This window comes from Mesoplodon densirostris, chromosome 16 (genome assembly GCF_025265405.1).
Source record: "Mesoplodon densirostris isolate mMesDen1 chromosome 16, mMesDen1 primary haplotype, whole genome shotgun sequence".
Classification (NCBI taxonomy): domain Eukaryota; kingdom Metazoa; phylum Chordata; class Mammalia; order Artiodactyla; family Ziphiidae; genus Mesoplodon; species Mesoplodon densirostris.
The window spans coordinates 88,336,718-88,360,628 of NC_082676.1; the positions used below are offsets into that span (position 1 = coordinate 88,336,718).

Consider the following 23,911-nt stretch of genomic DNA (forward strand, 5'->3'; position numbering starts at 1 on the left):
CTTTCTGGGGAGGCTGGACTGGAAAGGCCTGATCCCGAGCCGGGGCCTGGGGCGGCCTGAGACGACGACTTAATCAACACCCGCCGGACATTTTTGATTTTCAAGGAGAGGTGCCCACTCAGCTGAGGCTGCTCCTGGATTAATTGCCCTGAACCAAGAAATCCTTGCCCAGAGATAAAGGGAAATGTGCTGTTTCGTCATTACAAATTGTTCTGAAATCTGCTCTGGCACCGGGCAGAGGCCTGGGTCTGAACGCCCAGCTGGCCCCCACCTGCACCACCCAGATGAAGGCAGCTGGGCGGCTGTGCCCTTGTCTCAGGGCACCAGGTCCTGCGCGAGTGCGCAAGGCTTCTGCCTTCCTGGGCAGGAGGCTCAATGGCAGGGGGCAGCCGTGCATGGTAAGGTTATCGGCCCCCACTTTTGAGATGAGAGAACAGACTCAAGGCAGTGCAGGGACAAACCACCCCAAGGCCAAGGTCAAAGGGCAGAGGGCAGCTAGAGCACCTTGGGACTGGGGATCAGGTGGACGTGGACTCCATTCCTGATGCCTTCACTGCCAGGTGGCCACATCATCCTTCACGCCTGTCTGAGAAGTGCAGGACAAGCCGGCCTGAGGGTCCCCTCTGGAGCACTGGGAGAGCTCGTCCAGAGCAGCCAGCTCGCCCAGGGGCGACCGCCTCAGACAGCGTTCTGCGGCTGTGGGCAAATGCTTGACTTCCTGGTATCTGTCACATGGGAGGTGGGGGAGCTCTCCACCCCCAGGGGTCACTCAGGGACCGAGGTGCCCAGTAGATATTAGTCATGACTCCCACTGTGAAAAAAAGTGATGAGAGCAATAATGGAGCACCGACTGGTGCCAGGTCCCAGGCAGGCAGTGCACAGGGCAGAGCGGGAGTGGGGTGAGGGGGACTGTAGGCTGAAATGCTGGCTGCGCACCACCAAGTGCTGGGCTGGCTGACAGGTCCTTAACGAAGCCCCCCGCCCACCACCTCTGAAGAACGGCCAAGGCCCTTCCCTCTCCTCCCAGGGTGCGGGGGCCATGGGCGGTGCCCGAGGGAACCCAGCGAGGGGCAGACGGCCAGACACTCACCCCAGCTGCGCCGGGAGCCCCGCTCTGCGCCTATTCGAGCACCTGACTCACCTTAATTATAGGTCCGCGGTACGTCGGGGCGCGCCGGGGGACGCCCGAGATAGTCCGGAAGCACCGGCTCCGGGGGCGACCGGACATCCCGGGCAGCCGGGTGCGCCTTCACCGCCCACCATCACCTTCCCCCCCGCCCCGACCCGCGGAGCTCCCCGCAGCGCCCCCTTCTTCCGCCAGGGGCCCTCTGGCTGGCCTGGGGGCGCCCTCAGCCTGCCCGGGTCACGTGTCCCGGGTCTGGGGTCCGAATTGTGTGTGTGTGGCGGGGGTGGGGTGCACGCGGGGCGGGGGACTGGTCGGGGGTCCGAGCCGGCCTCCCGCCCTGGGCGGGGATGCCCCGCGGAGCCTGGAGCGCCGCGCCCACGCGCTCAGCACAGCCGCCCACGCCTCCTCCGACTCCAATGTATATTTAGCCTCTTTATCAAATGTTTGCAGTGAACCGTGTGAACCGCCTAATAGCGGCTGGAAGTGAAACTCGATTCCCGGACAGAAAGGAGCATGTGACCGCGCCTGAGCTGCACGGATCGCCGACGGAGCAGGTGCTGGAGCCCCCACGCGCCCGGCCTCCGGAGTGAGGTCCCCTCTCCCGCCGAGCATCCGAAACCGCCTTCCCACTTAGCCCCCTTCTCCAGAGATGAGGACGCCAGAGTCTGAAACGGGGAGGGGTGTCGGGGAGAGGTGCCAGGGCCGGGGAGTCCACGCGTGCGTGGGTTCTCATCCAAGTTGGTGACCTCTTGGTCAAGACAGTCCAAGGTCTAGGAAACAGCTTCTAGGGATCTATTTCTGCCAGTTTCTTCCGAGGATCCGGGGGGAGGGTGGGGCGGGCTGGGTTGGGGGTCCCTGTCCCACCCCAGGGCAGGCCTTGGTGCGCCAACGCGCGTCGTGCCCCGAGTCTCCCCCCAAAGCGGCTGTCGCGCGGCTGCACAAGTTTGTGCCACCCTCGCGCAGCCGCTGTTGTCGTGGTCGCTATGACGACGCGCCGCGGTTTTATTTTTAATAGCGGCCAGCGATTAGAAGGATGCCTGCGCCGCCCCCCCGCAGATCTCCAGTCCCGGTGGTGGATGCACCCAGGCCTGCCCCTCTCCCCGCCTAGCTTTGGCTGGAGCTCCCGTAGAAGGCGCCCCCCCTTTCCGCGTTCCCAGATCTCCTCTCCTCCGCCCCAAACTCGAACTGAGAGGCCCTGAATTGCCAGGCCGGGATGGGGCACAGAGGGAATCAGCCATCGAGGTTTGCTCAAAGGTGGCGGGACACCCAGGAACCGGCGAGCCTCTGTACGGAGGTTAGAGCCGGAAGGACCCCTGCCCCCACCTCCCCTGCAATACAAGGTGACCTTTCCTCTTTCATTCCCACACCCACTATCAAACCGAGTCCTTTCACCCCAAAGAAGTGTCCTCGGGTCCCCTCTGCCTGCGAGGAATCCGAGGCTCAACCAGACGTGATACAGTCAGCAGTCAGGATGAGTGAGCCACGGAGGGCTCTGCTCGGGGTGCAGCCTGAGTCCTGGCAGTGTGCTTTTGGCGGCCTTCCAGAAACCGTCCAGTGGTCTCCCTCCGAAGCAATGGAGGTCCACCTGGGTGGACAAGGGCTGGGCCTAACGTGCTTTTAAACGGTTCCAAGGTTTCCCTAGTGCTGCCTCGGTCACCCTTCATCCTGACCCCTGAAAGCGCACTTGAGGGGGGAGGTCGCAGGTGGGGCTACGGTAGACGAGGTAGGTGCGTTGGGGGGCTGCAGGTGTGTGGAGGCCAGTGGAAGAGCGCTGGTAGCCCCGGCCCACTGGGAATCGAAGGAGGGGCCCACCCCTCCCCCCAGGAATTTGGGGGAAGGCGAGCGCCCCCCAAGCGCCCACTGGACTCCGCCTTTGAAATGCCAGAGCCGGCCGAGCCGAGGATGAAAGGCCGCCTGCGGGGCTGCGCCTTTACTACCTTTGGCGGGAGGGCGGCCGCCGCGGGCAAGGGCCTAATCCACAGGATGGGGGCGTGGGGCTGGAGAGCTAGGGCAGGCGGAATTCTCCTTCGGCCGCCCACCGCTCGGCAGTCTCCTCGCCTCTAACGGCCTCGCCGTCTAGGTTCGGGGTCGCTTGGCCCGTCACCCCTCTCGCCCTGATACCGGGGCTCGCCCGCCCCCTCGAGGTACCCGCCGCCGGGGTGCGATCCCGCCAGGTCTAGGCAGGCGGAATGTACCCAGCCCGGCGCATGGCCCTTTGGTGGCGGGGGCGCCGTCCGGCCCAGTTCAGGCCTCGGCCTCCCTCGCGTCTCTCCCCCGCATCGCTCTGTGCGGCGCCGCGGCCGGAGGTGGCGCTCTGTGCGCCCAGCGGATTCCGGCGCGGGAGGCTCAGACTCCCGGGTGCCTCATGAGCGGCTCTTTTCTTTTCCTTGCCTTCCAACCCCTCGAGTTCCCGGCTCAGGCCGCCGTCCGGCTTTCCACGAGGCATCGGGGACTTGGAGGATGAGGGGTCCCAGGGTGGGGACGAGGCACGCTGCAGCCCCCTCCTCCGACCTGGGCGCTCTCCCCTCGTGGACTGTGGGTGGAGGTTCCTCAGTCAGACGCCCCAGTCATCGGATTCTGGGCGGGGGCGCGTGGCAGCCGCCAGGTGAGTGCCCCAGACGCGCCCCTAAACCCGCCCCACCTCTCACCAGAGACTCACTCCCCCTCCTTTTATGGAGAGGGGGAGGCAGGGGCCCATGATCCAAACCGTGGAAAGAGGCCGGAGCGCCGGGGCGGGGGGCGGGAGGCGGGGGCCGGCTCGCTTTTGCCCTTTTTGGCGTAGCAGTTCTGGGCGCTGCCCTCTGCCGCCGCTGGGGCCCGAGAGAGGCGAGCCGGCGACGGCGGCACTTCTGCGGCGGCCTCCTCCCCTCCCCGTCCGGTGCTGCAGGATTGCAGCTGGCACTGGAGGGTGGGCAAGCTCGAGGGAGGGGCGCGCGGGGAGCCCCGGCGGCTGTGCTCGGGGCCGGGAGCGGGGCCTTGATGGATTTTACTGCCTGCGTGAGCGCGTGTGTGTGCTCACTGCGGCGGCGGCGGCAGCGGCGGCCGGGCCCTGCCCGGCCCGTGCGGCCCCCGCACGCTTCCGAGGTGCGGGTCCTGGGCCCGGAATCCGGGGGAGGCGAGGGGGAGGGGGCGGGGGAGGGGCGCGGCGGCGGCGGCGCTATAACCCCCTCCCCGCCGCCGGCCGGCTCCACACGCGCGCCCTGCGGAGCCCGCACAACTCCGGCGAGCCGGGCCTGCCCGCGCCTCCTCCTCCTCTCCTGCCGGCGGCGGCGGCGGCGGCGGCGGCGCCGGCTCGGCCCTGCGCCCGCCCTCAGGCCCGCGCGGCGAGGCCCCGGGCGGGCGGCGGCTGCCAGGCGGAGCGGCCGCGGGCTCTGCCCGGCTCGGGCCGGCGGAGGGCGGAGCGCGGCGCCGGAGCCGAGGGCGCGCCGCGGAGGGGCGCACGCAGGCCGCCGGGCCGCGCCGTGCTGGGCCGCGCCGTGCCCGGCCGGGCGGCGGCGACCAGAGGAGGCCGGAGGCGAGCGCGGGGCCGGCGGCGGGCGCGCAGGGCCGCCCGCAGCCCGCAGGGAGAGCGCGAGCCCGCGCCGGGCCTGGCCGGGTGTCCAGACAGGTGATGGGTGGTGCGGCGGCAGCGGCTCCAGCCTCGCTCCGGGGTCCCTTTCGGGGCTGACGCCCGCAAATATGCAGAATTACCGGCCTGGTCGCTCCTAGAGCCAGCGCTGGGGAGCGAGCGCGGCGGCGGCCAGCACCGGGAACGCACCAAGGAAGAGGCCCAGCCCCCGCCCTCCGCCCCTTCCGTCCCCACCCCCTACCCGGCGGCCCAGGAGGCTCCCGGCGCGGCGGGCGCGGCGAGCGCGCACTCCCTGCTCCTCCTCCTCGGTGGCGCTGCCTGCCTCTCCGCACTCGCTGCTCGCGCCTGGCGCGCTCCGTCGGCTCCCTGCTCTCCGCGCCACCCTCCTCCGGGCCGCGCTCCCTGAGGGATGGTACTGAATCTCGCCGCCACAGGAGCCCGGCTGGAGCGCCCGCCCCGCGGCCTCGCCACCCCGCCGAGCCGCCAGCGCCTCGGGACGCGATGAGGACCTGGGCTTGTTTGCTGCTCCTCGGCTGCGGATACCTCGCCAGTGCCCTGGCCGAGGTGGGTGCCACCCCCGCGCCCCGTCCTCTCTCCGACTCCCCCTGCGCACGCCCCCTGCGGCCGCTCGCGGGCCGAGGATCCCGGGCTCTGGGGCTCTGCAGAGCGCATTTTGATTTCTGCTAGCGTGGTCGATTTTTAAATTTTCCCAACTGGGTTCTATTTTCTGCCATGCCTAAGTGTGTCTGGTGAGTTTCCAGCGTGTTGCGTCGCTGTGCCGTGGAGGGACGGAGTGGCGGCTGGGTGGACGAGTGGGGAGAAACTTCGGGGGGCGCGGGCTCCTTTCCGAGGAGGGAAACCCGGGGCGCGGCGGACAATGCAGCATCGGGGTGCGGGGAGCGCGGAAGGGGGTGTGTGTGTGAGCCAGCGGAGTCAGGGAAGGTAGAAGGGCCGCCGACAAACAGGTAGGGGCGGTTGCGGCGGGAGCCCCCGGCAGGCAGGGTGGGCAGCGCGGAGCTGCAGACCCAGGTTCCCGGTCCCCATGCCCGGAGGGGCGGCTGGGCCAGCGCAGTCCCGCCCGCCCGGGGCCTGCTTACAGGTGGCTGAGCGAGGCGAGCCGGGGCCGGGCCAGGCGCCCTCACCCTCCCACCGCCCGCGTCCCCACCCCCAGCCCCCAATCTCGAATTCCGAATCCCCGGGAGCTCTGCTGTGATGAATGACTTTCTACACCCCGTCGTGGGAACTTAGTGCTTGAGACCCCCCAGCTACCCCCGACTCCCTTTAAAAATCAGGAAGGAGCGGGGTTGGCGGGGGGGTGGGGTGGGGGTGGAGGCCGAGCGGTGGGGGTGGTCTGGGCTGGGACCCGGAGCTGTGAGAGGTAGATATTTAACCCTTAAGTTCCCTGGCAGCCCCTCCCAGCCGCGGCTGGATTTGGGGCGTCTTAGTCGGCGCTAGGGCCGCGGCTGGGCCGGAGCCCGGGGTGGGGCGAGTGTGTGAGTGTGTGTGCGTGCGCGTGTTTGCAGACGACAGACCCTCTCCCCCGCAGGTTCGGCCCGGGATTCTGGGTGTGAAATTTAAGCCCCAGGGTAGATTAAAGTGTTAGGGCTGCCGTGACTTTCGTTGCCCATCCGTGACGCATTTCAACTTGATCTTCCTAGATGTTGATTTCACTGTTAGATCAGCAACTCCCTGGGCCCCTCTCTGCCCCAGACCTCTTGTAACAGACACCCCGGGGCGGAGGGGCCGAGTGGTGTTTTTTTTTTTTTTTTTTAATGGTGGGGAGCGCTTTCTTTTTGCAAAGGGCAGACGTGGCTGGGGACGGAGAAATGGGGGTCTCACCCAGCCCCACCCCGGCCTCAGGCTCCAGGGCCCGGGCTGGGGGTCGGGCGGCCTGCGTGCGAGGCGCCCGCGCGCGCTGGGGCGGGGCAACCTCGGGCCGGGGACCAGGCGCTCTGGGCGGCCCGGGGCGCTGACCGTGTTGCTCTGCTTGCAGGAAGCCGAGATCCCCCGCGAGGTCATTGAGAGGCTGGCGCACAGTCAAATACACAGCATCCGGGACCTCCAGCGACTCCTGGAGATAGACTCCGTAGGTAAATCGCGCCCCTTCCCTCGGCGCGCTGGGAGGGCGCGGGCGGCGGGCAGGCGGGCAGGCGGGCAGGCGGTATGTGCGCCCCGCGCCGCCTCCCGCGTTCGGGCCGGGCCGGGCGCCGAGCAGGAGCGCACCGAAAGGTCAGAATCCAATCCCGGGCCATAAAAGCCCAGGCGGATGAGTCAGGAGTTTCTCTTCCAATCACCACTTTCTCTCCCGGCGGCGGCCGAGGGCTGCTCGCTCGCCCAGGGATTGTTTTTGCACTTAAGGAAAATGCCCAGTGTGTCACAGAAAGTTCAGCCGCATAGAGGGCGCCGGCGCCCCGGCCAGGTGTGCGGCCCGGGGCCTGCCCGAGGGCCGGGAGGAGCACCGGGACCGGCCCAGGCCCTGGGCGCCGGTCGGGCAGGCGTGCACCGGTGTCCCCCGGCTGGGCCCCTTTGTCATCGCTGCGAACTTGCCCCGCTCCCGACGTGGGGCTGGGCCTTTGTGGTTGTAGGAGGCCTGTGTCTTTCTGTTTTCATGAGCCAATAAAAAGGCGCGCCTTGGACACATCTGCTGTTTGGGGACTATTTTGGGGCTCCCCCTCAGGCTCTGGAGCTGAGCCACTCTAGAAAACAGTTTCTTCGACAAGAGGACCCTGAAGCTCTTTGGAGTGTCAGTGGCAGGGTTGGAATGGCCCCAGGTGGGCAAAGGTGGTGAGGGACCCGGATTGGCTGGGCTTGGAGCCTGATGATATTGGGTGACTGCGCTTGGGTGTGGACCAGAGGAAGGGCCTTCCTAGAGGACGAGGATTCTGGCCCACATTTTTGTGGCAGGGACTCCAGTGTGAGTTAGTTAGGGAGATACTCAAATCGGAAAACTTACTGTTGACTGGATAAAAAGAGTTCCCAAATGAACTTGTCAGATGGAGCAACTGAAGTCAGTAGGAGTTGGTTGGAAGAATTTTACGTGAAATGAAGATTTTTCTCTCACTCACTGCAAACTACTCTGAAAAAAGGGGGCGGCGGGGGAATTAAGTAAAATCACATGGTCTAGTCATTTGGAAATTTGTACCTAATTATGGTGGTGGAGAGGCCTGAACTATTTTCATTTCATGCCAAAACCATTTTCTAGCAAGGGCGATGGTTTCTGTAGTTTCTTGACCCAGGAAATCCTTTGGCTGATCCTTATCAGGAAGAGGGTAGAATTTCACTTGGAGATCAGAGTTGGGCCAGGGGGGGATTTTGATCTGGTTCCTTGATGTGTAACCCTGGGGGGAAGGATTTGGCTTTGGTTAGCCGAGGAAAACACTTGCCTGCATTCTGCTGCTCCCTGATGGATTTGGGAAAGTGGGGAGACTGGCTCCCAGAGAGGTCTTTTTCTGGCTGGCAGAAGAGAGGCCTGGGAAAGGCTGGGCCTCCTTGCAGGACCAGCTTTGGGTTGCCATTGGGAAATGGGCCATTCACTTTCTGCTGGGACCATTCTTATTCCGGTCTCCGCAGCCCCGCCTCTCCCCCACCCCCCACCCATGAATGCTTTTAGCATTGCAGCTCTGGGGTCATGCTGATAGCATTCCTGACCTGGGGGCTTCTGGGTCCACCGCCTCCTTGGAGGGTCCAAACATAAAAAGTAAGGGTGCACCAGCCGGTTCTCCGGGCTGGTTTCAAATTGCCCCTTTTATAAAAGCCCCCGGGAGCCCGGCTCCCTCCTGCCCCGGGGGGTGGAGAGAATGGATCGCCTCCCCCCCACCACGCCCCATCAGAAGATCTGGGGTCTGAGAGTGGCACTCCGAGTGCCTGGGAAACTTTGGGGTGAGAACATTGGAGGGGCCCCAGGGTCTCCCTTGCTCAGCAGCCATGCCCCTCTGGGACCCTTTGTGATACAAACCCCAAAGTGGGTCTCCTGCATCCTGGTCAGTCCCCCTTTCACAGCCCCCCTTTCACCTGAGCTGTTTGCTTCTATAGCTTGTTTTGCGGGGTTGGGGGGGTGTCTTTTCCCCGACTTCTGTTTCCGTCCAACGTGAAGAGTAGAAACGGAGCTGGCTGCTAGGAAAGGCTGCAAACAGCTGTGGGGTCATTTCTTGGAGGATTAAGCTGCCTTCCAGGCCCAGGACTCCCCAGCAGGTCCAGTCAGAGGCTGGTCTGGGGTCAGTGAGGAGGGGGCTGGGTGCGGAGGAGACCCGTTGTTCTGGGTGTCCTTACTCTTCTTTGTAACTCTAAAGGGGGCTCTTCCAGGCTGATGCCCAGGAAGCAGGAAAGAGGCTCCTTTAACAGTGGCTCCTCCCAAGTGGGCAGGGCTGTGTGATTGGCAGGTGGGGCGTGGCCTCCTCCCAGTAGCCGGACCTTGTTCCCATTTTACAGGTGAGGACCTCCGCTGGAGGCCCCGAGGTGGTGGATTCCTGTGCCAGCGCCTGGCCTGCGAGTTGCAAGCGTGCACGAGGACCGGGTTTTTCACGTGTGGCCTTTGGGTGGAGAGACCAGCATGTGGTCTTCTAATGGCCAGTAGCGTGAAGTTTGTGGCCTGTGTGTCGGGCGTGCTGAGAGCAGACCATTCAGCAGAGCTGTGGCGGGAGCCGGGAGCTTTGTTCCCTGAGCAGCCTGGCCCGGTGCCCGTGGTCACTGAGTAACCGATACATAAATATCCCATCTCGGCCATTAACGCTCCTCCAGGGCTGATGGCTGGAGGATGGCTCCCCATCCTTTTGACGTGTGTGCATAACAGACAAAAGGGAAAACCGTTGACTAACTGTCCTGAGAGCAGTTTTAGGGCATGATTCACGCGTGGCCTTCTATTGGGAGTCCCCACTTGTTGCATCTCGACCTGCGTAAATCAGAGGGCTGCCTCCGCGTCGGCGGGTCCGAGCTGGGCTTTCAGACCACCCATCTCGATGGGGCAGTGGCTGAGCTTGTCTGACCGGGAGCTCTTTCTACTCCTGACTGAGATCGAGTCCCTGGTTCAGGTTTCAGGACAGTTGATGGACTGGGAGGAGGCTATGTCTTCTCTGCTCATTCGGGGGCGAGAGGCCTGGGCGGAAGGCAGTCTGGGTGTGGCCACGGGCCCCCGAGGTCTCCTGCCGGCCGCTGGCCTCGCTTGTCTTCCACGTCTCAGGCCTCAGTTTCCTCCGAGGTGAAGAAGTGGCAGCACCTCCTGCACACAGGGTGCCGTGCCGTCCCAGGAGGTGGCTGTCGCCTGGCTAGAGTGAGGCGCGGGGGTGCAGCCCGGGTTGCTGCCGTTCCATTTTCTCTTAGAAGCTCAGGATGGACCAGCTGCTTCTGGGTTTGGCGAAGGCAAGATGGCCACCACCAGGACGTGACTCATAAAGTCACTTTTTCATGAAAAAATGTCTCTTGTAACAGTTGGTTGATGGGAAATTCTTACTGCATGAGTAGTTCTGTTCTGATCTTATTTTGGGTCTCAAAAAAAATTAGTGGCAGTGGAACATTGAGTCATTTTGAGGGAAGAGCTGGGTTCTCCTGGACGCCGGCATTCAAGGCAGGCATGTCTTCTGCATTCCCACCGCGTTTGCCCCGTTTGTGCTCCGTTTCCGATGAGTCCAGGTTCCAGACTTGTGGGTGTGTGGACAGTCACCAAGGCCTAGGTGGGCCGGGCACCGAGGAGGGGGCCTCTGGTCTGAGCTGGTGGCCAGGATACCACTGGAGCTTCTTGGGGTGGGGGGGTGGCAAGAGGGGGCATCTTTGTGCAGCTGCTGACTATTGGGGCGTGCCTTCTCGGGACCTGTTGCCCCTGGGTATCTATGGGGGAGGCAGTGTCAGAGAGGAGAAGTGGGAAGATCCCCCAGTGGGTCTGGAGGCCAGGGTGGGGAGGCCAAGTGTGACCCACTTCATCCAGGTGCAGGCGCTATCCTTGGGCTGGGTCAGGCCAGATGGCAGGTGGCAGGACTGTGTCCCTTGCACCCCCTTTCTGGGGGCCCTGGGGACAGAGAGGGTGGTGGTATGCGTACCGAGGGGACTGTAGCCAGTCCAGGGCACTAGGCCCAGCTGTGACCTTGGCTCTGAGGCCGCTGCTCTGCAGGTCTTAGATACTTGGATGGCAAAGCACTTTTCCTTCCTAAAAGCTGTGTCCCCCCGACAGGCACCCAGACCCCTGACTCCCTGCTCCCGGTTCTCGTGTCCTCTTCCTCGCAGTGGGCTAAGTTCAGGGACCAGTGGGGTCTGGCTGAGGCCCAGTCTGGCCTTGCTTCCGACGCCCCTCAGAGGCCAGGATGCTCATCGAGTGTTGGTTTAAGTGAGGGCGGTGGGGGAGGGAGATGCGTGCAGCGCACAGGTCGCAGCAGCAGCCTTTGCTGGTCCTCGGTCCAGCCCGCTGTCCAGCCCGCTGTCCAAGGTCCCCTGTCCAGCTGGGAGCAGCAGGCCTGTTAGCTCTGGTCTCCTGGGCAGGGAGGGCTGGCCTCGGGTGCCCCCTCAGCTGGTTCAGCCCTGACCCGCGCTTCCTTGAGGAGGAGCCATGGGCAGGCTGGTTGCAGCCCCTTCCCCATGGGCCTGCGGCTTCGGCTTTGGCTTCTTGGTGATGTGCAGCGGGGCAGCGTGTGTCGGGGACTCGTGTCAGCTGTGCAGGGCTGGGTGGGACGTTGCTGGCAGCTGGGAGTCTCCTGTGCACATCTCAAAGCCCCCCTTGTGGGTGTGGAGGGACCCCGTCCGGTCTGGGGAGGGACGTGCTGCTGGACAGACCCTGGGTGCCCAGGTGTGGGCGGCCGGTCGCTATCTCCTGTTTCTACCTGCAGGGGCCGAGGAGCCTTTGGAGACCAGCCTGAGAGCCCACGGGGGCCATGGCGCCAAGCATGTGCCGGAGAAGCGGCCTGTGCCCATTCGGAGGAAAAGAAGCATCGGTGAGCCCCAGGACTGCTGGGCCGGTGGGGGGCTGTGGGAGGGGCTCTGGGGCCTGCCCTCTCCCCCATTCCCCCAACCGTGGCCTCGGGGGATCCATCCCTTCTCTTCTCTGTAAAACAAAGGCACAGCCTGCTCAGGGTCCCGTGTGCGCATCCCTCCTCCCTGCCCCAGCCGCCTGCTCATTGCTGCAGGCCTGGCCTGGGCCGAGAGTTTCCAGGAGGGGGGAGCCGTCATAAATTCCTGAAGTGCCCGGTCTTGTTGGGGCCTGCGCTGGAGACAGCCTCGCTGGAAGACGGGTCGTGTTTCATTTCCAGTTCGTAACGTGGAGCACACTGTGCTCCCAGCTGCGCTGCAGAGCAGTGGGTACAGCCGTGCTGGACCTGGTGGGCCCTCCCCAGGGCCCCCAGCTCACTCAGGCCTGGCCCCCCGGCCCCCACGCAGGGTTTGTTCCCTCTCGCAGAGCATCCCCGGGTCTGCCTGGTCCCTTTAGGAGTGACTAGCTGGTGGGGGTCTCCTGGGGCCCCAGGCTCAGCCTTGAGGGAAGATCTTGCCCCAGGGACGCAGCTGGGGGGGAGGTGTGACCACCCACTCCCTTGCCACCTGGGGGTCCCGACTGCTGCCCATCCCCCGTGTGACCTTGGGCATGTCACTCCCTCTGTCCGAGCTTTATTTCCTCCAAGAATATGGATTTTATAGCTTCTACCTTTGGGCGTGGTGTGTGGGTAAATGATCCCTGGCTGAGGCCAGCAGGCCTTCCCCAGATGACGTTTGCCGCTGTGAACGTATATTCCCGTCTCCAAGGCCAGGTGCCCTGGTAGGGCTGCAGGATCCTCGGTGGAGGCCTGTTCTGTGCCAGATGAAAGGGGTGCCTGTGAGCAGAGCTAGGGCCGGAGTGAAGGTCCCTGTCCCTGGCTCCACCTCTGGCCCTGCCTGGCTGGACTCCCCAGGCCCCTCTAGCTGGTGGGCGCTGTGAGTGGAGCCCCTTCCCCCACTGGGTCGGCCAGACCCCCAGCACCCAGCCCTCTTGATTTGGTGGCTTGTCCCTAGAGGCCACTGAGGATTCACATGCAGGAGGCGGGGGCATCTGAGAGACCATCCCCCTGCCCCCTGGCACTGGGGTGAAGGCCGTCATCCCTGCTCCGTGCTGGCTGCAGGGGTTGTGTGAGCCCCCGGGGTGTTGGGGGATTTTCAGCCTTCTGCCCCCAGGGTGGGCTCCCCGCAGCCCCCTTCCCCGGGGTCTCCCCTCCTGGCCCTCAAGCCCCTGCTCATCTTTGGGCCAGTCAGGTGCACCCGTTGGGGGCTGGGGTCTTTCTGCCTCTGCTGGACCGGGGGCTGTGTGACACGTCCTGTTGGAGGAAGCTGTGGCCCATGGGGATGCTCCTGCCTGGGCCCCTGGGAGCTGCTGCAGCCCTGGGGCTTCCAGAACATTCACTGGGCTCTTATCTCTTCAGAGGAAGCCATCCCCGCAGTCTGCAAGACCAGGACGGTCATTTATGAGATACCTCGGAGCCAGGTGGACCCCACGTCTGCCAACTTTCTGATCTGGCCCCCGTGCGTGGAGGTGAAGCGCTGTACCGGCTGCTGCAACACCAGCAGTGTCAAGTGCCAGCCGTCCCGCGTCCACCACCGGAGTGTCAAGGTGAGCCCGGCGTGTCCTCCGGCCCCTGGGGCAGCCCCACCCAGCTGGGCGGCCAGGCCTGCTGGTGAGCTGGAGGATGCTCCCGTTTCTCTGACAGGCACACCGAGGCCGGGGGGTGGAGCCGGGGCCGGGGTCCTGGTCGGTCATGCGAAACAAGTTTGGATCTTGTGACGCAGTTGTTTGCCTCACTAACGGGTCTTGCGAGGTGTCCAGCCACTTAGCTGGGAGCTGCCTGACGTCTCCTCCAGGCCCTGGAGAGGTCTCGCGGGCACTTTAGTGGGGACTGTGGTGCATGGCAAGGGGCTGGTGGTCCCCTCAGGGCCTCACCCTGCTGGAGACAGGAAGGGAGCGCTGGGGTGGGACCTGGTGTCGGGGGAGGCTGACTTCCTCCGCGGCTCAGGCCGAGGGGCCAGGCGCTCTGCCTGCCATGCTGGACCTCCGTCCCCATCTGAAATCTGGGAGGGTGCCCCCGTTCCACTGGACATGCGTGTCAATGGAGTGCTAGCCAGAAGGGTCCTTCTGGGGGTGCTCAGGTCCTGGGGGCCAGGCCCCACCCCTGTTGCGGGTAGGTATGTTCTTGCTCGGAGACCCACAGGCTGCATGGCTCGGGTTGGATGTCTTTGCCGCCGTCCTGGGGCCCCTGGGAGCCAGCACATGGCCAGTGCTTGCCATGAAGCCCTCTCTCAGGCAGGGGGGCTGGCCGTGATGACCTCTAAGGGCAGCACCGGGGGCATGCACAAAGGTCAGGCTCACGTGACACATGCAGGAGCTCCTCCGCTGAGTCCTGGGGGGAAATTCTGCTTCCTTGGGTCACTGGGCAGCCAGATTGGGGTCTGGCTTTTGGCCCGATGGCTGGAAGCCTTTCTCGGCCTTGGCTTGCTCCCCTCTGGCTGCACTTGCCTCTTCTGTGGAATGGGTCTGAGGTACTTGGACTGTGGAACTCCCACAGGGGCAGCTGGCCTTGCTATTTGGAGGCAAGTTTCCCTGCTTCTGGGTGTCAGTCTTTCTGTTTTCAAAAGGGCAGGGTTGGAGGGAGGCTTCTAGGCTGTCTCCTGGCTTCTCCGAAGTGTGGCTGAGGCTGGAGAATTCTGGGGGGGGGGTCCCTGTCTAGAGGAGGGGCTGCCCCCCCACCCCTGGAAGCTGGCTCTGGGTGGGTCATGATCCCATGTGACCCTGGGGGCGTGGACTTGGCACCTTCCACGTGGAGCAGCCCCGCCCCCTCTCAGCTGGGCCTACAGTGCCAGGGGGGTCCATTTTTCCCGGAATGAGGCCTTCGGTGGTGGGGTGCAGTAGAATTCATCTCTCCGCTAGGAATTATTTTGGATGCCCTGTGAGTCAGTGAGTCTAGGCCTGTCGAGTCGGCCGCTGGCCCCCGAGTGAGGTGCGGGGTTAAGGACCCTGTATCTGGCGCGTGAGAAGCACTTTAGACTTGTAACTGGGACTTCCCTTGACCTTGGGGGCTTGGTCCTCGGCGTGCTTTGTGTGTTGAGTAAGCACATTCCACGGCCTGCCGCCCCGTGGTCTCAGGCAGACGCTCCCCTTGGGGCCGAGTTGCCCCTGGAGTGCTTTCCTGGGGCGCTGGCTTCCGCCTCGGGGCTCCAGACTCAGGCGGTGGGGCCCCCAGCCCAGCACTGCATCCCCGCTTCCCCCGCCACTGCCTCTTCCTCAGTTAAAGGAGGAAACTGAGGTCTAACCGCCCTGCCTGTGGGCTCAGCTACCAGCCCGGCCAGCCCGCCTCTGCTTCCTTGGGTCTGGGGGTCCTCGCTTGTGGCGTGTTGGAGGGGTCTTAGGAGCCCCAAGAAGCTGGGTAACTGAGGTCTTTCTCTGTTGGGCATGGGGGTGGGGTGCCCAAGATTAGATTGTCCTGCAGGTGGGCTCTGGGGCCTGTCCTTAAGGCATGAGACGGGCTTGGAGGCACAGGGGAGCGGGAACGGAGTGGGGGTCTCTGCTCGTGGGCTTCAGCCTTTGGGGATCCTCCACTGCTCCCACTCTGGCTTCCTGCGGTGGGAGGACCGGGGCGTGTCCGGTCCTGGGATGGACATTAACCCCGCCTCTCTGCCCTGGTCCACCCTGAGGGCGGGCGGGTGTGCAGAGCTCCTCGGGGATCCTAGCGGCACAGTGGGTGAGGATGGGTGGTCCATCTCTGCTTGGGCACAGGCCCGACTGGCTCGGGGTGGGTGGGGCAGCCAGCCCGGGGCTTCCCCGTGGGCCTCCGTCTGCCCAGAGAGCTCAGTCCTGCAGCCAGGGGCCAGGCAGCCTGGCTCCACGTCGGGGGCCCTGCCCCCCTCAGACCCGGTCCCCTTCCTCCGTCTCCCTCTTCAGGGAAGGCATCCCCTCCCTGCCCACCCATCCAAAGGTTGGCAGGAAAACATCCGACCCCAGACACGGGGGGTTCTGGCAGAGAGGAGACAGAGGTCAGTGGGAACAGGAGGCCCATTGTGGAGGCCGGCCTGGCCCCCCAGCCTGTCCAGGAGCCGTTCCTGTTCCATTCGGGGTTGAGGCCGAGCAGGGAGGGGGCCCCTGGGAATCCCAGGCTGGGTGCGGTGTGATGGCTGCTGGGGGTCGGTAGGGACGGCGCACTCCTGGTCGTGCACGGTCAGAGGCGCCCCTTATTGAAGGGAGATAACTGTGAGGCCGGGAGGGGTTGCCCTCCTGAGGCCCAGGTGGCCGAACCGTGCAAGGTGTCCTCGGCTGAAGGCAGCCCCCGGGCCCTGGGTCAGGACATGCTGGGGTCGATGGCCCGCCCCCCAGCTCCCCACCGTGACCTCCATGAGGCTTTTTGTGCCCACAGCTCACTGGCGGCCTTGGACCTCCAGGGCCTGCCCTCGGGGTGGCATCTGGAGCGGGCCCTGGCACCCCTGCAGACCCTCCAGCGTTGCCAGGTGGGCAGGGGTCCCGGGGGCCGCCTTCCCTGCCCTCTGCTCGACATGGTCAGCGCTTGGTGTCTTCCCCACAGTGCGGACCCCGGGATGGGCTGGCAGCGGGTCAGGGTGAAGGAGCAGCTCTGAGTAGCCATGTCCCCACCTACGGGCGAGCCTCCAGACTCTCACACGTTGGAAGTTTGGGGCTGCATTTGGTTTCAGGGCAGCCCACGGGCCAGACCTCCAGAAGCTTGGACCCAGCTCTGTGGTCATGTCCAGGGTGGTTGTCTGCAGCTCTGCTTTGCTAGACTTCAGGCTTCTGGAAGGTGGGTGTGGCATGTCCACCTGGGATGTTCAGTAATGGGCCTCTGCACCCAATATTGGACTGGGGGGTTGCTTTGGGTGGGAGGTCCCAGCTGGGGCCCCATTAGCCATTGCTGTTTGGGGAGCTAGTTTGGGGCTTTGGGGGGAAAACAGTGGCAGTGGCAGTGAGTCTCAGGTAAAGGGCCCCTGAGTCCCTCCCCTCTGGTGGGTAGGGATGCCCTACCCTTGCCCGGGGGGGAGCCCTAGCAGGTCAGGGAGGCCAGTACCTCGGAAGGTGGACATGCCTCTGGGGCCCTGCCCATCGGCCTCAGGCCCTGGAGCTGGGTCGCTTTCTCTGTGCCACTGTGGCCCCTAAGCCAGGCCTTGAGAAGGACCACCTGCGTGTGAGCCAGGTCGAGGTCTGTCGGCCATGACCCCGGGAGTCGGCCGTGGAGTCCCGGAGCCCTCACCCGATAGACTCAGGGTGTCCCCCGGCTAAGCGGTGAGCTCAGGACTTCTGCCGGCTCCAAGTCCAGGCCACCTTCCAGCGAAACGAGCCGCTGCTGTGCCCTCTCAGGGTAGCTGTGAGTGTTGTAGGCCTGGCATGTGGGGTTCAGCAGATGCTGGTGTTTATTCTGGATGGCACTCTGATAATCTGGGGGGTCCCCTGCAGGGCGTGGCTCTCCCTGGCCCTCCTGGGGGCGTCCCGCCTCATAGCAGCCCAGCCGGGGGGGGCGGGCAGTGAGTGGCAGGAACTCAAGGCCCTGCTTGGAAGGGTGACGGCATTGTTGGATGGCGTCTCCGGTGGGTCTGCTCTGGGAACACGCGGGTGGGGTGTTCATGACCCAGCAGCTCCGTGGCGGGGAATCTGAATGTCAGGTTTTTCAGGTGCAGCCCAGGCTCCCAAGACAAACAGTGGGAAGGAGGGGAGAGGTGTGGGGCCCCAATAGGCTCCAGTATGGGTCTGGGGGCCGAGGCAATGGGATGGGGTCCCAAGGGCGTCAGCGTCTTGATCTGTGGCCTTGGCTATTGTGCAGGACGCTTTTGAGAATTTAATACTCACAGTGTGTTCTTGGGGAAAAAAATGTAGCCATTTCCTGGCCAGACAGAGGTGCCAGACCGGCCTGGAATCCTTGCATACCCAGAAGCAGGTGCCACCATAAATTCCTGTTTGTTTTTCTTTGATAAGAAAAATAAGATTTTTCTCTAAAGACTTGAGCAGCTGGTGTCGTGTGCCCTTCACCAAGGGGCCCACGGGGGGCAGCGCTGCCGGACTGTGCACTGGTCCCATGGCCGGTCTGTCTGGTGGGTGGCAAGCCCGCCCCCCTGCCTGGGGGCCTGGGTCCTCGTACCTGCCCCGCAGAGGAAACCAGGGGAGGTGCCCAGAAGGTGCAGCCACGTGGCCATGCCAGGCCTGGACGGGGGTCCCCCATCTTCTGGCCTCCAGGCCCTTTGTGAAGGACTGTCCCTGGGCTGGGGGCTTCTGCTCGTGGCCTGGGGTCCCGTTCACGTTGGCCAGCTCTGGACCACGAGCCAGGCCTCCCCGGGGCCTCCACGCACCCAGGGTGAACGCTGGGTGGGCTCTGCTCCCTTCCTGCCTGTCTCCCCAGGAGAACAGCTAGGGGTGGGTGGAGTGGGTGTCCCTGAGGGCCATCCCGGGACCTGGGGCCCGGGCGAGGCTGCGGGGCTGGGCCCGGCCCCGTGTCAGGTGGCCGAGGGGCTTTCGTCTGGAGTCTATGACAGGCCAGAATCTGCCTCCAGACCGACAGCCTCCCTGTGAGCCCTCAGGGCTGCGTGCTCCTCCTCGGGCCTCAGGGGGTGGACAGGAGGGAGGGTGACACCTGAGCCGCAGACCGTGAGCAGTAGCCCTGTTCCTCAGCTGCTGATAGTCAAGTACACGTTGTCCCAGATGCCCCTAAAACGTGGGCGCAAACTCCTTCCTTCACCCAGAGCTCCCACCTTGAGTGCATCCCTTCGGGCCTTCTCCCGGCGTGTGTGAGCCCTTTAGGTTTATTTTAAGTTAAAATAGGACCAGGGACTTCCCTGGTGGTCTAGTAGCTAAGACTCTATGCTCCCAATGCAGGGGGCCTGGGTTCGATCCCTGGTCAGGGAGCTAGATCCCACCTGCCACAACTACGAGTTCACATGCTGCAACTAAAAGATCCTGCATGCCGCGGCTGAGACGCGGGCGCAGCCAAATAAATAAATAAATATTAAACAAAAAATAGGACCAGGGGCTTCCCTGGTGGCGCAGTGGTTGAGAGTCCGCCTGCCAATGCAGGGGACACGGGTTCGTGCCCCGGTCCGGGAGGATCCCACATGCTGCGGAGCGGCTGGGCCCGTGAGCCGTGGCCGCTGAGCCTGCGCGTCCGGAGCCTGTGCTCCGCAACGGGAGAGGCCACAACAGTGAGAGGCCCGTGTACCGCAAAAAAAAAAAAAAAAAAATAGGACCAAACCGCAAATGCTGCGCCGAAGCTTATTGTTTTCTCCCCGATAGCCCTGCTATTCCCACCGGGAGGAGGTCAGAGGTCAGAGGTCGGGCTGCTCGCACCCCGGGTGGGGCCCGGCACATCCCCACTCCCAGGGCCGCGTGCCGCTTGTCCATAGCGGGCCGCTGTCTCGGCAGGTGGCCAAGGTGGAGTACGTCAGAAAGAAGCCAAAGTTAAAAGAGGTGCAGGTGCGGCTGGAAGAGCACCTGGAATGCACGTGCGCAAGCGCCAGCCCGAGCCCCGACCACCGGGAAGAGGAGGCGGGTAAGGGGCGCCGTCCTGGTGGTGCGGTGGAGGGTCCAGAGCCTGGCTTCTGCAGCCACGTCCGGTGGGCTCGGTGGGTGGGTAGGGCGGGGGAGGTGGGATCGGGGGCTGTAGCCAAGGCCTGTTTGCTAAGCTGCCCTCGTGGCCTGGGACCTGCTGGGGAGGGAGAGAGGTCTGGCCGCTGTGCGGGTCCAGTCACCTGCCCAGCTGGTGGGGGGAGCGGGTGAGATGTGGCCGAGGAAGGGCCCTGTCCCCGGCGGGTGGTGGGCGCTGGCCGCGGCGTTGCCAGTCGGGGTCCTGGCCTCCCCTGGGGCAGAGTTTGCCCAGAGCAGCCCGGCGTCGTGACCGCCGTGTTGGGCCAGCTTGAGGGGACCAGGAAGTGTCTCCGTGCCAGCGCCATCGAGTTGTTTTACAGAAAGACAAACACCCCAGGTATTTACGGCTTCAGTTTCCACCCCACAGCCCTCCCTTAGGCCCTCTCACCCTCCCTGCCCTTCTGTCAACAGGAAGGCGTAGGGAGTCAGGTAAAAAACGGAAAAGAAAAAGGTTAAAACCCATCTAACGCGGTCCACCAGGTAGGAGCCGGCCGCCGGCCATGCCGCAGTCCTGGGGTGGGAGGCGCAGCGACTGATCACTCAGCGAATCACCCCGAAGGCGAGGACGCGCCCTGATTGGCCTTGATCCGTCTGCGAGCTTCTGCTGTCTGGCTGGGCTGCGGGTCTCCGCATTCCCGTCCCCAACCCCTCCCCTCCCGCTGCTCGGGACACCTGGCCCATGGCTCCCTCCTGCTCCGGGGCCCCTGCTCTGGCTTTGGTCCTTGTTGATTGGGGAGGCAAGGCGTCACACAAGCGGAGTGATCTGGGTTCCCTGAGCAGCAGTGGGGTAGCTCTGATGTTTACTCACTGGGATCACCTCGGACAGGTTACCCACCTCCTTTACAGATGAAAAAACTGAGGCTTAGAGGGATTGCAGGGCAAGATTGTTGAAGGCTGAGTAGATCCTGTCTGAAAATGCTTTGTAAACGTACAGGGCTATTGGCTACTGTGTTGGCAGTTGTGTTTGGCTGCTAATAACATGCCAGAAACAAGGGTTGAGATAAGGTAGGGAGATCAGAGCATGTATGCCAGTCTCAGGGTATCGTCAGGGACCCACTTCTTTCCAGGGCTAGTGGTGTCCATCCTCAGAGTTGCCTCATGGCCCAAGATGGCTGCCAAAGCTCCAGAAATCACGTTACACTCCAGGCCTGGAAGAAAGATTATGGTGGGGACTGGGGACAATGGTGAAAGGACCCAGTGACTTTTGCTTTGATCTCATTGGCCACCCCTCTGCTGTAAGGGGGCCTGGGAATGGTGGTCTTTCAGAGGGGCTTCCCAGGAGAAGGTGGTTGTGGGCAACCATGGAGGAGGCAGTTTTAAGCCTTCCTGGTCCTTCGTGTTGGCCTGTCGGGCTCTGCAGAGCCTGGTCCTTGCTTCTGGGCATGTGGGAGCCCACGGCATCCAAAACAAATAGTTGTGAGAGGAATTCTTGGAGACAGGTGCCCGGGAGCCCAGGCTCCAGCTGAGCGATGTGTGACTGTGGAACGCTGCCAGGTCAGGAGCTTCTGAGGCCCGCAGGTCACGTCCGTTCAGGAGGATCCTCTGGGGAGGAAAGGTCCACGCGGACAGATCTTGAAGCAGCCCCAAAACGACTGCTCAGCCTTGGTTTTTGGGTCCCCAGGGTGTGGTGCAGGGGCTGGTTTTATACCTGCCTGTGCTGCCAAGTTTATGACCACTGGGCTTAGCCTCCGTGGGCTAGCTGATGACTGATACCCCAAAGGGAGGGGCAGGCGTCCCTGCCTCCCTGCTAGCATTCAGGCTGTGGGCATGTGGTGGTACAAGTATTGGGATGAGCAACAGACAGGCGACGTAGGGTGGGAAAGAGCTGCTCTTAGCTCAGCTCAGTGTAGCTCTGCCTGGTCACAGAGACCTCTCTGTCTTGCTGGTGGCATCCATCCTCAGGGTTGCCTCATGGCCCAAGATGGCTGCAGGATCTCCAGAAATCACATCAAGCTGTAGGCTGGAAGAAAGAAGAAGGTGAGGAGACAGGCATAAGAACCTTTCTGGGCCTCAGTTTTCCCTATCTGTACAATGGGAGAATGGGGTTTGCTATGAAGCTGTGTTCTGTGAGATCCCAAGAGCCTAGTCCCAATTCTGGTCAGGATGTTACAGAAAGGGTAATGAGGCATATTTGATTTGAAAAATTTAATAAAAGCTCTGAATCCTATGACTTGCCACGAGGCGTGTGTGTGTGTGTGTGCGCGTGCGTGCGTGTGCGCACGCACACGTGTGCCTGCGTGCACGCCTCTGATTGGCTTAAATGTTTCACACAGTCGACGTCACTCAGCGGTGTGTGTGCTCGTGGCCTCTCAGCATCTGTCTCTCCCCTCTGCCTGCAGATGTGAGGTGAGGATCAGCCAGCAGCCCTTTTCCGGGACACGGATGTACATGGCGTGTTACATTCCTGAACCTACTATGTACGGTGCTTATTGCCAGCGTGGTCTTTGTTCTCCTCTGTGAAAACTGTCTCCATGCACACTCTGGAGAACAAAGAGACAGTATACGTTGTTTATGTGACATCAAAGCAAGTATTGTAGCACTCGGTGAAACAATAAGAAGCTTCCTTGTCAAAAAAAGAGAGCAAACAAAACCACGAAACATGACAAACAAAACTCACTCACAAAAATATCTAAACATTTGCCGGAATGGAGGGACACCCCGAGGGATGGAAGTGACAAACGTCTCCGCAGACTGGATCTCTTTCCAGGGTGGTCACAGGTGCTTTGGCCAAGGACACAGAGCCTGCTTTCTGAAGGCTGCGATCGGATGCCGCCGGGCTCTGCAGGGGCACGCAGGAGCCAGGAATGTCTCGGAAACCACATCTCCTTGCTGTAGTGTTTAAGTCTATACAGAAACCTTCCTGAGAGCCTTAAGTGGATTTTTTTTTACACCATAAAGTGATTATTAAGCTTTCCTTTCTACTCTTTGCCTAGCTTTTTTTTTTCTTTTTTTTTTTTTTTTTAATTATCTCTTGAATGACATTTACACCGATAACACCAGGCTGCAGTAACAGGACGGTGGGACGGTACCTTTCCTAGCAGGATGCAAACAAATGAGATGTATTAAAATAAACATGGTATACCCACCTATGCATCATTTCCTAAATGTTTCTGGCTTTACGTGTTTCTTCCTTGCCCCATTTTACTCACTTTTTAATTTAAGCCATTTCGAGAGAACTGCGTGAACCAATCACATGCCGTCCCCCAGCCTCTTGCCCTGAGTCCCTCCCACCTGCTGCGGCCAGGCCTGGGGATGTGGCTTTCCGGAGCGGCTGCCCAGGGTTGCTCCCTGCTGCTGCCGCTGGTGTTTGGACAGAACCTAAACTCTTTATTTTTGGTAAAATGTTACGCTTTACGTGTGTTCAACAGAAATTATGTGTGTGTGTTGTTTTTTTGATTTTGTTTTTTTGTAAAGGTGAAGTTTGTATTTTTGTCTAATATTACCAGTTTTATATACCTGAGAGCCTGCCATGTTTTTTTTTTGAACCAAAAGGAAAAAAACAAACGCACCAACAAAATGCATACATGTGAAAAGCATTTGTGGCCACGTTTTTCTAGTTGCGTAGCCGAGTCCATGACCTGTCTGTCACGTGGCCCGTGGCCCGGGTGCTGGAGCTCCCGGGTGATGACTGGGAGATGACAGCGTCCTGGGCTGGCCGGTGATCCCAGGCCTGCCCTTGGGATTCCAGAACCTATGGGAACCGGCCAAAGGAGCTGTCCTGCTGGCGCATGTGGCCTCGCGGAGACGGAGCTGTGCATCCCCTCAGACGCCAAGTGGACCAGGAAGAATTGACCCCACAGAGCACGTCCAGTGGACACGGTCAGCCTTACGTCGGCCACGGCCTACTGCTGTCCTCATCGCCTCAGGGCTCCTGAGACCGTCAGGATCCCTTTGTTGCCATGGGATCATCTCTGGTGATAGTGAGTGTCTCCGGGGTTCACCTGTTCAAGGAGATTCTGTAAAGGAGCATCTTCAGTGCGTCTGCAGGGTGTGGTCTTCGCTGCAGCGTGATGCCTTTCAGCCAGAGTGCGTGGGGGTGGGGGTGGGCGCAGGTGGCATGGCCCCTGGCCCCCCACAGGGTAGCACCCCCTGTGCAGGTGCCGTGAGGGGTGCCCGCTGCCTCCGGCCCCGTGGCTGGCGTCCTCGGGCTGCGCCGTGCTCGACGCTGTGCTGCGGATACGTGTCTGATGCTAGATGTATAAACATGTGATCTGTGTATTTACGTCCCGTGAGATGCTGAGAACACTGCGCAGTTTTTCTTTCTTTGTGCAAAGCCATCTGATGAACGGTCTGTCCATTAAAGCGATGGCGCAGAAAGGCCTGGTGTGCTTTTGGGGAGGAGGAATGTCCCAGAAGGGGAGGAGGGCCTTGGCGGTGGTGCCGGGGGATGTCGGTGGGGGGCTGTCACCGGGTCACACAGGACGGAGGGTCTCGGGCCAGCTCCCCGTTCCCAGGTGATGGCAGAAGGCCCTGCGGCCTCGGCTCTGGTGTCTACCCGGCGCCTGTCCAGTCCGAGGACTCCTGAGGGCCCCAGGCGAGCCTACCTGCCCCCCGTCAACCACTGAGGGGTTCAGGGGGCCCCCTTGGCTCCCTTGTCCCATGTCTGTGTGGGTGGAATTCCACTGGGAGCACTAGAGAGTGGGGAGGAGAG

General features: G+C 62.6%; 1 protein-coding gene across 7 annotated transcripts; it reads left to right on the plus strand.

Moving 5' to 3' along the window:
• The first annotated feature begins 3,927 nt into the window (after positions 1-3,927).
• On the plus strand, positions 3,928-22,365 carry PDGFA (platelet derived growth factor subunit A). Of its 7 annotated transcripts, none has more exons than XM_060077957.1 (7): positions 3,928-4,034; positions 5,129-5,258; positions 6,688-6,784; positions 11,504-11,608; positions 13,061-13,248; positions 19,020-19,165; positions 21,600-22,365. In XM_060077957.1, the coding sequence occupies exons 2-7, from the start codon at positions 5,196-5,198 to the stop codon at positions 21,718-21,720; spliced, it is 720 nt and encodes a 239-aa protein (XP_059933940.1). In that variant the 5' UTR covers positions 3,928-4,034; positions 5,129-5,195; the 3' UTR covers positions 21,721-22,365. The 7 variants fall into 7 exon arrangements, 5 of the variants coding, with proteins under 5 accessions (XP_059933940.1, XP_059933941.1, XP_059933942.1 ...); XM_060077958.1 differs by lacking the exon at positions 3,928-4,034 and adding an exon at positions 4,715-4,733; XR_009530116.1 differs by lacking the exon at positions 3,928-4,034 and adding an exon at positions 19,741-21,237 and having other exon boundaries at positions 4,751-5,258; positions 21,600-21,685.
• The last annotated feature ends 1,546 nt before the right edge of the window (positions 22,366-23,911 follow it).

Bases quoted from the DNA above. Each gene is read 5' to 3' on its own strand.
- PDGFA (XM_060077957.1), top strand. From the start codon at position 5,196: ATGAGGACCTGGGCTTGTTTGCTGCTCCTCGGCTGCGGATACCTCGCC. The intron at 11,609-13,060 runs GTGAGCCCCAGG...TTATCTCTTCAG, and splicing joins TCGGAGGAAAAGAAGCATCG to AGGAAGCCATCCCCGCAGTC. The intron at 13,249-19,019 runs GTGAGCCCGGCG...GCTTGTCCATAG, and splicing joins TCCACCACCGGAGTGTCAAG to CGGGCCGCTGTCTCGGCAGG.